The 13,154-nt window shown below is 51.1% G+C and overlaps 1 protein-coding gene across 3 annotated transcripts in view; it reads right to left on the minus strand.

Moving 5' to 3' along the window:
* The window catches only part of Ephb6 (EPH receptor B6), an 18,526-nt gene extending 7,147 nt beyond the window's left edge, over positions 1-11,379 (minus strand). Inside the window, exons 1-8 of one of the 3 annotated variants that reach the window (XM_047560722.1) lie at positions 11,072-11,379; positions 5,526-5,659; positions 3,313-3,389; positions 2,824-3,024; positions 2,498-2,562; positions 1,489-2,257; positions 675-830; positions 21-371 (exon numbers count right to left, since the gene is read on the minus strand). In XM_047560722.1, coding sequence (XP_047416678.1) covers positions 21-371; positions 675-830; positions 1,489-2,257; positions 2,498-2,562; positions 2,824-2,923 — 1,441 coding nt within the window. In that variant the 5' untranslated portion in view covers positions 2,924-3,024; positions 3,313-3,389; positions 5,526-5,659; positions 11,072-11,379. Of the gene's footprint in view, positions 1-20; positions 372-674; positions 831-1,488; positions 2,258-2,497; positions 2,563-2,823; positions 3,025-3,312; positions 3,546-5,525; positions 5,660-11,071 lie in introns of all 3 variants that reach the window. The other 2 variants (XM_047560723.1, XM_047560724.1) reach the window with 2 other exon arrangements.
* Between the last annotated feature and the right edge of the window lie 1,775 nt (positions 11,380-13,154).

The following is a 13,154-nucleotide window of genomic DNA, read 5'->3' on the forward strand; positions in this document are numbered from 1 at the left end:
CGCTGGGTCAAGGGGCTTACCTTCATGGCTGGTGCTGACGTTGATGGCTGCAGCGTGGGGAGGGTCAGGACTGAGCTCAGACACCCCATTGACAGCCTGCACCTCTAGGATGTAGGGTACATGTGCTCGGAGCCCCCCGACTAACACTCGGCTCTCAGTCAGGCCCCTCTGGCGGGGGTCAAAATGCACCTCATCTCTGCAGCGGCGACAGGAGCCCCCGCTGCCAGGCTCCTGGTGACCTCCACACTCCTTGCACACGACATTAAAGAGCAGGTCCCCTCGTCCCCCCAGCTCCTGCGGCAGGCGCCAGTGCAACATGAGCACTGAGCCTTGCACCTCAAACCAAAGCTCCCGGGGTGCTGATGGAGGGCCTGGGTGCCGTCAGGTGCAGTAAGGGCAGGACCAAGAAGTGGGAGGGTGGAGATGACGGAGGAGGAAGGAGGGCGGAGAGGAGGGTGGGCATCCAGAGGAGGGACGAGGGCGTGGGGCGGAGGCAGAAAACAAGAGGTGGTGGGAGGAGGAGGGAGGCGTGGCAGGGAAGGGAGAAAAACAAGTAAACAGGAGAAAAAGAAAGTCACTCCAAATGCAAAAGGCACCCGGTTTGGTAGTAGGTTCCCCTGCTTCCAGCCCCGCTCCCAGGCTCTTTTCCACGCTGGGCAGGGAGGCAGACTCACCAGTACATGGGGCCTCTGGTGGATCAGAACTGGCCCTATAGAAGCCCTGGAGGCAGGGGCAAACGGAGGCTGCAGGGTCGGGGGAGTGGCTGCGGGCGGGGCATGGCGAACAGGGCGCATTCCCGGCTGCGGCCTTATAGGACCCCCCAGGGCAGGCTGAGGAGGCAGAGAGAATGGGGTGTCACTCTTGCTCCATCCACCACCTTGACCTCCCAAGCACCTGCACCCAGGCTTCAGCACAGCTCTCTGCTCCCCAGCGCTGGTTCTCCTGTCCTCCTGAGACCTACCCCCCTCCTTCTCTTGCCTAGGGCAGAGACTGCTGTCAGTCACTGGGCAGAACTGCATTTCCATTGATGAAAGAGTGAGGTGAGACAGGGGTTGCAGGCCCGCAAGCCCCGCAGGCGTGGTTGCATAACCCCTCTCTGCAGTATATCCACTGCTGCCTTCCACTTGCACCTTCCCAGCCGCCTGGTACTGCAGTGAACCCTCCCCAGCTAGACAGAAATGGAACGAGCCACCCCATTCCCGGGTAATCCAGGAGTTTAGCAACTTTTGATCTATATCACTTCTTAGGTCTGCACCCACATATCCATAGCAATTGTGGAAAGTTCCAGAAGCTTCCAGAAATTTCAGATGAATGGGTGTGAGCAAGTGTACACACTTTAGTAAATAAAATGGGGGAAAGGGGTCCTGTCCTAAGATGGCTTGACCCTGAACTTTCAGGGAACAAAGCAGTTTGGGGTGCTTAGGGGAGGAGCCCAAGGTTGGGAGCAGGTGGGAGGCGCTGGGTCAGTGTAGGGGAGTGGACTCTCACCTTGGCACGCTTTGTCTCCGCGGGCAGGCTGGTGTCCGGGCTGGCAGCGGCAGCCACCAACAGCTACCATCCACTTGCCCTCCCCATTGCAGTGCAGCCTGGGGGGGCTGCCCCCTGCCTGGCCCCCAACTCCATCCTCCTCTGGCTCTGCGTGAGCCACACAGGTGCCCACAGCTGCCACCAGGGAGGCGCCCCCAGCCCCACTGGCCTGTGTCTCAGGAAAGGAGGCAAAGGCACGGAGCACAGTGGGGCAGATGTAGGAGAAGAGCTTGACCGCTACCAGGGCCAGGCAGGCCCCTGTGTCCTGGAAGGCCACGTAGAAGCCACGCTGGGTAAGAGGGCCAAAGCTTCGTTCCTTGACATTCAGCTGCAGCCCCGCCCGCTGGCCAGTCCCTTGGGGCCCCACAGCCCAAGAGGAGGAGGAGGACGAGGAGGTGGCAGGAAAGCTCTCATCTGCTGCGATTGTGTCCACCTTGGTCCAGCGTTTGAGGTGCCAGGCTGAAATGCTGTCGGCACTGTCAGGCTCCTCCGCCTGGCGGTAGTAAAGGGTGAAGGTCTCCCGGCAGGTGCCCCCGCTCACGCCCAGGCTGGAGCAGGCCCTCACGGAGAAGTGGAGTCGGATGTGTGCCCTCTGGGCCCCTCGCCGCTCCACAAAGTGCGTTTGTAGCCAGTTGTCCTGCGTGGTCCCCGGAGCAGCCCCTGCCACGTGGCATGCCTCGAAGGTCCGAGTGAGGCGGCGCTGGTCATCCAGAACGCTTACCTCGTCCCACTGCAGGGGGCCAGGAGAGGCATCAGCTGCTCCGCGCTTGGGCAGGGAGGCATTGGGGTAGGGGGTGGGGTGAAGGGGACACAGCTGCTCCACTGAGACAATGACAACCATGCCTTGAAATCCTGCTCAGGGAGGAAGGGAGTCTTATCCCACTCACAGGACCCAGGGATTCCTTCCCAAATTCCACTCTAGGGAACAGGGAGGGGCAGAGGTGGGCTCAGAATGAAGAGTGGCACTCACCCCACCTGGTGGGAAGGTGAGCCAGCCAATCTCCGAGGTCTCTCCTGTGGTGTCCAGCAACACCTCTGCCCAGAGATGAAGGGGCACTCAGTGCCAAGTGCCCAGTTGGCACCTCTGACCCCAACTCCATTCCCGTGGGGAACCAAAGAATGTCCCTCCCTGGTCCATTTCATTTGCCAGCTGTCTGTCAGGAACCGGTCTCTGGAATCCCTGACGCAGCTCCCGACCCCTCCCCAGGCCTCCCCTCTTTCGCCATCTCCCTCACTTCTGAGTCGTTCCCATTTCTCACCCTCACTGGCCCCCACCAGGCCGCCCCTCCTTCTTACCTTCCAGAGCCAGGACTGAGGGCCCCAGGACCAGGACCCACAGGCTGTACACCATGCCCGCCACTCTGCTCCCTGACCGGGCAGCCCCCTCAGTAGCCATGGGGCATCTTCAAGGCTCCCACCATTGCCCCGGCCACCACCCTGCTCCCAGGTGGGGCTGTGGCTTTTGCTTGAAGGGGGGTTGGCAGTGAAGCTTACTTCCTAGGGACACACAGAGGCCCGGGAGAGGTAGGGTGGGTGGGGAGGAAATTGCATTCCTATATCCAGCCCAGACACCGCACCTGATGCCGAATCTCAAACTGCCCCGGCACCCACCGTGGGGCAGAAGGCAACAGGGAGCTCTCTTGGGGATCTGCTGTGCAAGTTCAGCATCCTGGAGGGCCTCGTGCCAGGCTGCTTATTGCTACTCCCCGTGTGACCGTGTCTCTGTGCATTTGATTCTCCTGGCCCTCTGCCTCAGAGGGGGAGTACCGGGTAGTTGTGGCTCACCCTTTTTTTGTGAAAGGCGTTATTCCAGTTCTTTCTCTTCATTTATTCTCCTCCCTTTCTCCAATGGCCACTCTGTACTGGAAGTTAGAAGGTTCTTCTTGTTAAAGACAGGTGGGTAGGAAGCAGTCCTGTCCTTACGGACACAGGGATGCTCCCTGGGCCCCAGCAATGCTGCCCTGGGTATTCGAGACACTTCACAGAGGCAGCGAAGCGCGAGGGACACAGAAAGATGGCTGTGGGGTATGAAGGGAGGGAAGATAGAACAGATGTAAAAAGAACACGGGCATAAAGACTCCGAAAGATAAATGAGGAGAGAGCTATGTAGGTCTGGCACACACTCGGCGAACAAAGGTTCTCTCCCCCAAGGGGCACGTTTTTTTTCTGTGGCTAACAGAAAAATAAGTGTATGGCTTAAACATATGAAAAGATGCTTTTTGTTTGCTCACATTTAAAGGAGGGCCTATTAAAACAACGGTGACCTGCCATTTGTTAGAGACTGAATGTTGGTTCCTCTGCCCCGGCTTCACATGTCAAAATCCTAGCCCCCAGTGTGACAGTATTTAGAGTTGGGGACTTTGGCAGGTAACTAGGTCATGAGGGTGGAGCACTCATGAACAGGATTAGTGCTCTCCTAAGAGACCCCAAAGAGCTTTCTAGCCCTCTTTCTACCAGCAGTGTTACTGTGAAAGTTAAAGAAGACTGTCTGCAGTCCAGAAGATAACTCGCCAGAACACAACCATGGCACTCTGACCTCCAATCAGCCTCCAGAACGGCGAGAAAGAAATTCCCATTGTTTATAAGACACTCAATCTATGGCACTTTGTCATTGCAGCCTGACTAAGACCTTTTTTTTTTTTTCTTTCTTTTTTTTTTTTTTTTTTGGTATTGAGGATTGAACCCTGGGGTATTCTACCACTGAGCTTCATCCCCAGTCCTTTTTATTTTTTATTTTGAGACAGGATCTCACTAAGTTGCTTAGGGCCTCACTAAGTCGTTGAGACTGACCTCAAACTTGCAACCCTCCTGCCTTAGCCTCCAGAGAGCAGCTGGGATTACAAGTGCATGCCAACATACCCAGTTCTAAGATTTTATTTTATTTTTACTTATGAAGTTGATAATCATGTTGGACAAGTATGGATAATAGGTTATCTTCTATCTATCATACTATGAGTTCCAATTGGAATCTTGGTGTGCGGAGAACAGTTGGCGAATGTATCTACAGTTTCACTCCTAAGAAGTACACCAAGGACAGTTTGCATAGGTATTTGAGCAGGATACTCATGTTAATTGTTTATAAGACAAAGACTATAAACTGTCCATCAAGGACAATGGTTAAGAAATTGTGGCACATCCTTAACAAGGAATATAGGCTAACTTCCAAGTAAAAATGGTATGCACAGACAAAGATAAGGTAAACTCTATTTTCTATGCTTTAATAATCATGTCAAGATGAATCCTAAGGTTATATATAACTTAACCAATAAAAAATAAAATAAAATACCTGTGGGGAAAAGACAATGAAAAAAGAAAGAAAAAGGAAAAAGAAAACAGAGAAATAAACTTAGCTGGGTATGGTAGCACATGCCTGTAAACACAGTTACTCAGGAGGCTGAGGCAGGAGGATTGCAAGTTAGAGAACAGCCTCAGCAACTTCAGGAGGCCCTAAGCAGCTTTGTAATATTCTGCCTTAAAATAAAATAAAATAAAATAAAATAAAATAAAATAAAATAAAATAAAATAAAATAAAATAAAAAGTGCTTGGGACTATAGTTACATAGCTCAGTGATAGAACATCCCTGGGTTCAATCCCCAGTACCACACACCTACACACACACACACACACACACACACAAAAGATGAACAAATCTATTCATATGTAAGAAGGAATGGATATTTTGTGGAGACATATGCACCTTGGAAGAAATGAAAAGGAGAGGACTGGGCACCACAGCTAGGAGGACTTACTTTCACTGTATTCTCCTTAGATCTAATATTTAAAAAATCTTGCATACATATTATCTTTTCAACTAAATCATTAATTAAAATGTCATTTAGAACCGTCGATAATAACTGTTTAGTAAAACGAATTAAAACAATGTTTCTGACTCAGAATAATTTATTTGAACTATGCAATGGCTGCTTCTTAAAGAAAACCTTCCTGTATCTTTAGAAGGTAGAGTATCATACCACCTGCAGGGACCAGGCATGCCTACCTCCAGTTATGACAGCAGGCTGGCTGGGCACCTTGGCTGTTGCTCTAGAGACTGGTGGCACTCTGACCCTCCTTGTGACCGGGTCTCAAGAGTTCAAGTGCTATATGGACAGGAGCGGTAGGATCCATTTATTTCTGTGGAGAAGGAAGACATGCATTGTCTAAAGGAGAGGACTGAGGAAAAAATAAGCCAACCGGAGGGGAAGCTGCCCCCTGGGTATGTGGGGTCTTGTGATTCACAGTGGTATAGAAAACTATGTGTTTCTCAGTGAAACTGAGATCAAACTATGAAACTCTATTAGACTCTGATCAAGATGAAAGCCATAATTTCATTCCCATTCATCTAATTTTTTATGTTCATGCTGGCTGCATCATAAGATGAAGCCTTCGAGTGTCATCTCCATGAAGTCGGTATCATGGAGAGGTACATTTGGGCGTCCTTCAACTAGCCACTGAAATTGACCCCTCAGATCTCCAATAGAGTTCAATTCACAACACATGGAGGCAAGTAAGAAGCAGTTCCATGTGGCAAACAGTTTTTAAGAAAAAGAGATTCTTTGCAAATACTGTCCTAAATGTTGTTGGGATCATTCACCGATGAAATAAAAGCTCCAGAGAGGAACAGGCAGATCCTGAAGTAGAGGGCATGCCTAGCTCTCTGAACTTCAGAAACAATGACTCCATCACCAACAGCTGTTCAATAAACACCTCGAAGCAATTCATGTTGCAGGTGCAATCCCCAAATTCTCAGTGCCTGAATTTGGGAACATGCTTGACACACAAAAGCAAACCAGATTCTGTCGAGAGCCTCAGTCTTTGGGAACACTGTTATCAAGAACAGAGAATGCCAGAGGCAAGCTTTTAAACAATGAAGGCTATTTTACGATTTGCCCAGAAGATATTCTTTAAAATAGTCTCTTTCAGGCGGATCATGAATGGGTTCTGTGATTGGTACAAAGAAGAAACAATAAGGACTCTGCTTTCCTAAACTCACAACTAGACAATCATGAAAGAATAATAAATATTTTGGTAACATCGTAATGAATTTTTTAGATTGAAAGACAGCAAAGCAAGACAGAAAAGATGCTCCACAAATAATATCAACTGAACCATATGGAACATTCTAGAAGATGAAGAATGGCAAGATATTTCCTTTGATGACCCACAATACAAGTAACGCAGTGGCCTGTGGCTGCATCAGGGCGTGCTTGGATAGCCTTAGCACGCATCTTAATGACAACATGAAGCTGGCCTCTCTCCAGAAGATTCAGAAACAAGTAAGAGCAATTTGCTTTGTCAATTTGCTTCTGTCATCAAGAACAATCAGAGAGAAAAGAATCAAATGGAGACACTGCATGGAGATTGCCACTTGAGTAATTTCTTGAAATTTTACTAAGAACAAAGATATTCATGAAAAAAGAAACAGTTGAAGATTCTAAATACCCAGAAGTGTATTCTGCTATTTGATAAGAACCCCTTTTGATTCAGACCCAGAATACTGAAGGTTAGAACCAAGTTTCTTTAGAAGAAAAATGACTGCTGAGTCAGACTAGGAAGTTAGGTCAGTTTTTGCTTATCTAACAAAACAGATAAATTCAAGTCTTTCATTTTTTTAATAGATAAAAAGGCTGAATGGATCTCTACAGCAAGAATAAAAAATACAGCAAGAGGAAACTTAAAGATATGGAATAAATTGCTGTCAACTAATTCATACCACTGCGGTCTTCTGAAGCAAGTTTCAAAGGTAGAAAAACAAGCGACAAGAACATGACTAATGTGCATGCCTGGAATACTAAGCAAGCAAGACTTGGAACCTGACTTTCAAAGGTGCCTTCAATGGCAGTGGAAATGGAACACCCAGGAGTGCATCCTGGGCACCATCAAGCAAGAGGACACCGCTGCATCATGGGGAAGAGGCCTCAGCAAGTCCAGGTCTCGTTTTTCCTCCTGTGGTCTGCAAGAGTCCTCTCTCTACTCCAGTTCATGAGAAGAACTGGCCATGTTTAGAAATCTCCATGCGAGAAAGTGCCAAAAACTGATTTCAATCAGGAAAACATTCAAATTTCAGATGCATGTAAGGTTTTAAAAATATAAAACAACCGAAGCAGCAGAAATGTGGATGTAAAACGACAGCACAGAAAATGAGACTGATTAGAGTTTCATGTGATAAAAATTGCATTCTATCGCTTCATATTTTTTTCTCAGCTCCTTTTCTGGATATATTTCACTGTATCTCTGCTTCTCTCTCTCTCTCTCTCTCTCTCTCTCTCTCTCTCTCTTTCTCTCCCTCTTTTGTACTGGGGTTGAATTCAGGCAGGGGTGTCTACCACTGAGCTACATCCCCAGCCATTTTTATTTTTAATTTTGAGACAAGGTCTTGCTAAGTTGCTGAAACTGGCCTTGAACTTGTGATCCTCCTGCCTCAGCCTCTGAAGTAGCTGAGATTATAGGCTTGCAACATGGCACCCAGCTATATATATCACTTTTTGTCATCTTGCTACACTGGAGACACTAGATCCACAAGCATGCTACCTTTCTTTGGTTTACAAAACTAAGATAGGCTCTTGGTCATCAAGGTTGTATTTTATTTTCAGAAACTGGCAAAAATTAGAGGCTTGTAGAATCTTTGCTTATAAAGCATAGCTCATGAAGTCTCTAAGAAAATGAAAGATTCAAAAGTAAATTAGTAAATCTGTATGCAATTTGAAAAATTAACTGTGCTCCAATTAAATGCTAAATATGTTACTTTCATGAGCAAATCCAGCTTCCTTAATAGAGTTTATGCACCTCGATCCACAAAGTGAATTTTAAAAATTAAATAATGCAAGCCAGATAAGCTTAGAGGCAGGTATGACAGAGATATATTGGATCATTAAAATTGGTTACTGTAGGAGGTTGAAATGGAGGGTGGTAGGTGGGGTATAATTAACTTTGTCTTACACATATTTGAATTGTTTTTCTTGTTACAATAAGCATACCTTATCTTTATAGTTACAACAAAATCTAAACGAGAAAGTGTTTTAAACATAGACAAATACAGCGTATATTTACATTTTATCCCCTGGTCTGTTACCCTCTAGGGATTCAAAATATCTAGGAATTTTCATCTATAAGAAGAAAGTGGAGATGAAGACAGTAGAAGATGAGCTGAGAGCAACATAAGCAAAGTCACTTTTTGTCTTGGCAAGTTCTTTAAGCTTCTCTCCCAAGAAGTTCACATTGTCCTCATACTTTTCTGCTATTATGTCAAGCAAGGATTAGGGGTACCATGGGAAAGAAGGAAACAGGGGGTCTCCTGTAACACAGGGCACCTCTGGAGGCAAGGGAGCCTGGGCAGGAGGGGCGGCGGCTGCAGGCCAGCAGGGAGAGGGAGTGTCCCAAGGCAGAGGGGCCTGGTGGATTTATGTCTGCTGTGGTTGCTGGGCTGGTTTTCACACCTGTTAGCTGCAGGGTCACCGTGGGAGGGGTCAGCACCACAGGCCCTGTCCTCTGCCCTGGTCTGCAGCTGTTAAACGCCCAGGAAATTCCAATATAATCCTTGCTCAGCTGAATGCTGCCGCCTCTGCCCTTTAATCTGCACCCTGGAGACCCTCTGGGTAGCTCTCCGTGCTCTGGCCTTCTGCCTCGAAAAGGATTCTGGCAGGCTTTAAGGCAGCATTTAGGACAGACAGGGAGGAGGTGGTTGTCCTTTGGCTCTTGATCCCCTGCTGCCCATGTTGGAAAAGTCAATTCATGGATCACCTAGCTGAGGATAGTCCTGTGTCCCTGGAGGCCTCCAGCCTCAGAGAATGTCCCCCAGAGCACGCCAACGCAGACAAATGTGCCTCCCACTCCCAGGCTGTGGAGCTGGAGGAGGCTTTTAGGATGCAGGCAGTGTCTGGGTCCAGCCAGACAGTCACGCAGAATATGCCACTCTGTGTACTGACCAGTGACGTGGTTGGCTTTGGAAAACAGCATAAGGGAGGGTGTTGGGGCAATGGGCAAATGTGCATGAGGGATGACTAGTGAAAGGTGGTGGGAGGATCAGGACCTGTGTCCCCAGATGCCTGAGGATGTCTCTCCCTGGCACGGTGTGTAAGGGAATGTGTGTAAGGCAAGGTGGGCAGCAGAAGCAAGTTGGGAGATGCGTGTGCACCAGAGTATACCCCTCAGTGCTGTTCTGGAGGGGTCCCATGAACCCTGCCCCTCTGTCTGGGTGAGAGCTCTCTCCTGGGAGGTGCTTCCGCAGAAACACCTGGGCTGGGGGAGGGGCCAAATAAGAAGGAGACAAAGGGAAACCAAGGCTTCCAACACCTTCGCTGCCATTCCCCTTCCATCTAGAGTGGAGGGCGGGGTATGGGCAGGGGACCTAGCACCCAGGTACAGGTGACAGTGAGGAGCTGAGATTGTTGCTGTCCCAGAGGAAGCATCTGCCTTTCCCACGCTCTGTCACCCAGGCATGTTGATCCTAACTCCATGGTCATTTCCAGCCATCTTCTTAAACCCTGAATGGACCAACAGACTCCACAGGAGTCTAGTTAGATACATAGGAACATAGGTACCTAAGAACATAGTCACTAGGCAGGTGCACGGGAACCCCCATCCTAGTTTTCCTTCAAGAAAAAAAGGTCCATTGCCCTGGAAAGTCCATTACTCCACTGAGCAGAGCTCAATCCCCCCAAGCCACAGTACTTGGGCAGCTTCCCTGGACTGTGAACAGCCTCAGGTTCCATCCCACTGGTCTCTCAGCTCAGAGCCATCATCTCCCCTTCCAGAGCCTGAGTCAAGTTCCCCCGGCGGGTGAAGGGACTGGGTTAACTGATTGGGAACAGGCCCGGCAGCTCTTCTACATGGGCACTGCCAGGGACATTACAACATCAGCTATGCTGGGCCCATGCCAGCTCCCCTAGGGATGGGAGGAGAGAGGGTGCCAGACAGCCAAGATCGGTGGGTGGGGGTGGGGGGCAGGCAAGGCCAAGCACCCAGATTCGGAGAGGGGTGGAGTTGGGGCAGGCGCAGGCAGGAGACTTCGGTTACAACTTGGGGGTCAGGGCTGGTGAGCACAAACTGAGCCTCGCCTTCAAGGCTTAAATGTGGTGATGGGGAAGAGGGGCGGGGGACGGGGGCGCAGGGGATGCTGTGCGGAGCTGGGGGCAAGTGTGGACCGGTCTCCTGGCTCCTCCCAGCTCCAAAGGGATTGGAGAGATGCCACTGGAATCGGAGGGATGGGCGATCCTTCTCCTAACGCCGCGAGTCGGCCTCTGCGAGGAACCCCCACACCCAGATCAGGACCCCCAAGCCAGAGCCAGAGAAGGGTCTCTGGAAAAACGGCGGAGGGGGCCCCAATAGCAAGGATGGAGGGGCGTCAACGAGAGACGGTGGGGGTATTCCCTCGCCCCTCACGAACCCGCTCTAGCCTTGGGGAGGTATACTCAGCACTCCCCCAGGAGGCCCTCCAGGGTGTGCAGAGGCCCTGCCTGAAGGGCCCCTGCACTTTGCAAACCTTAATGCCTCTGTCCCCAGGCACACTATTCACCGACCCCTATGCCGCTTGCGACCCCGTCTCACCTTCCCGCCGGCCTCGAGCTCCGCAGGTCTGCGCCCCCGAGGGCCCGCGGCGGAGCTGCGGCTCCCCGAGCTCACCCCGCTCTGTGCGCGTCTTCTCGGGTCCGGGGACCCTGCTGCCCGCGTCTGCTCCGCGCCGGAGTCTCTGGGATTCCGGGGCGAACCGGGGGCTAGCGGCAGGGGCTTCTTCGGAGGCGGGGCGCCGGATGGTGCAGAGCTAGTGTCGCGATCGCGGTCGCAGAGCTCAGTCGCGGGTCCCACCGCCCGCTGCTTTGGAGCGGCGGCAGGAGCGAGCGCAGCCCGGCCCGCCCCCTCCGCGTCCCCTCCCAGCCCGGCCCGCCCCTCTCCGGCCCCTTCGGCCGCCCTCCTTCTCCCCTCTTCCGGGGAGCCGAGCCCGCCCTCCCGGCCTAGGCGGCGAGTGCGCGGCGCCCGCTCCTCGCCCGGCGCGGGGGAGCGCGGGGAGACGCGGGGCGCGCCCTGGGCTCGCGGGAGCGCCGGGGAGGGGCGGCCTCCGCCCGCGGGTGCTGCCCGGGCAGGAGGGACGTGGGCCGGGAGGGTGGCACGCGTGAGCTGCGGCGGCGGGCTGCGAGCGGGAGGCTGGGAGACGCATTCAAACCCTTGGGCTCCAGCCCGCGGAGCCGAGCGCGACTGGTCGCTGCAGGCGCCCGGGGCGGGACGGAGCCCCAGCCCGCGCCCTCCCCGCCTCCTCGGCTTTAACTCTGGGAACTAGGCAGTGGGCTCCTACTGAGGTTAGAACTAAGGCGGGCGTAGAAGAGGAGAAGGAAGAAAGGAAGGGGCTGGAAGAAGAGAACAGGCATCCCGGGGGTCCGGACGGTGGTGCGGGGGTTCTGCAGCCAGGGAGAGGGGCACCTGCTCCAGCCCCGAACTCTTCTCGGTTTTAGTGCCTGGATTTGAATCAACGTCGGGGCTTCGGGCTCCAGCCTTCGCCCTCCACCCACCCCAAGGGACAGGGAAGCTTGGGGCTGAAAGGGGAAGTCCTGGTGTTGCTGCCTGGCTCTGACATGGCTTGGGCAAGTCGCTGCACCTCTGGGCGCCTCCTCCCTCGCCTGCGCTCCACAGAGAAACTTCCCACAGTGACGAGAGGCGGTCCAAGGTGCTCCCAGTGTGTGCCCGGAGGCACGGTTGAGGGACGCGGGGGGCGCCACGATGAAAAACGTCTCCGCCCACCCCTAACCTCTTAACCTCAGGACTGGATTAGGGGTCCATTGTTTCGGTCCTAGAGAGCTGCGGCCTTGGCACGCAGTGTTGCTACCACCTGCTGGTCCTTTCAGGCAGCGCAGGCACCTGGTGGAATTACTTCTGGCTCTTTTCCCCTCCGTCAGCCTATCCCATCTTGGTCTCCTAGGTCTTTTACTTGTTCAAAGACGTGCTTATGAAAGCACAGGCTGCTAAAGGGCTGATCACAACTAGTATTTAAGGAGCCTTCGGAACCCGATGAAAATTGTGAAAGATCTATGGGCTAACAAGCACAATAAACAGCAATGAAACTCACTAAGTGGCACCCAGAGAGAGAAACAGGCTTTAATGAATTGACGGAATCAGTGACAGCAAGAAAGATAAAGCTTAGTGAACGAGTCCCAACTTGGCCAGCGGGTTGTTCGCTCTTAATATCGGGAGTCAGTTCATAAGACTAATGAAGTTTAATGATTCTGCATTTGGACCTCATTAATAATTCCAATCGCACTGGTGGGTATAACTATAATTGTTTTTCCCATTTTCTCTAAAGATCCTTGGTAAGAGCTGCCTTCGTTCCTAGTCAGCCTTCTCCAAAGCCTTCCAAGACTTGTGAAAAACCTGTATTTACATCCTATGCAATATGAGTAAATACATATATATGTATATATACACATGTATATGTGTGTAAATATATGTGTATATATGTGTGCATATGTGTGTATATATATATATATATATATATATATATATAATGATTTTTTGGTGCTGTTTATTGAATTAGGTTCCTATACACGCTAACCAAGCTTATATCCCAGCCCTCCTAGGTATATTAACAGTATATTTTGCTAGACAATTATGGGTACTTGGAAAACTTTAAAAAAGTAATAAA

The sequence above is a fragment of the Sciurus carolinensis genome, chromosome 8 (assembly GCF_902686445.1).
Source record: "Sciurus carolinensis chromosome 8, mSciCar1.2, whole genome shotgun sequence".
Lineage (NCBI taxonomy): Eukaryota > Metazoa > Chordata > Mammalia > Rodentia > Sciuridae > Sciurus > Sciurus carolinensis.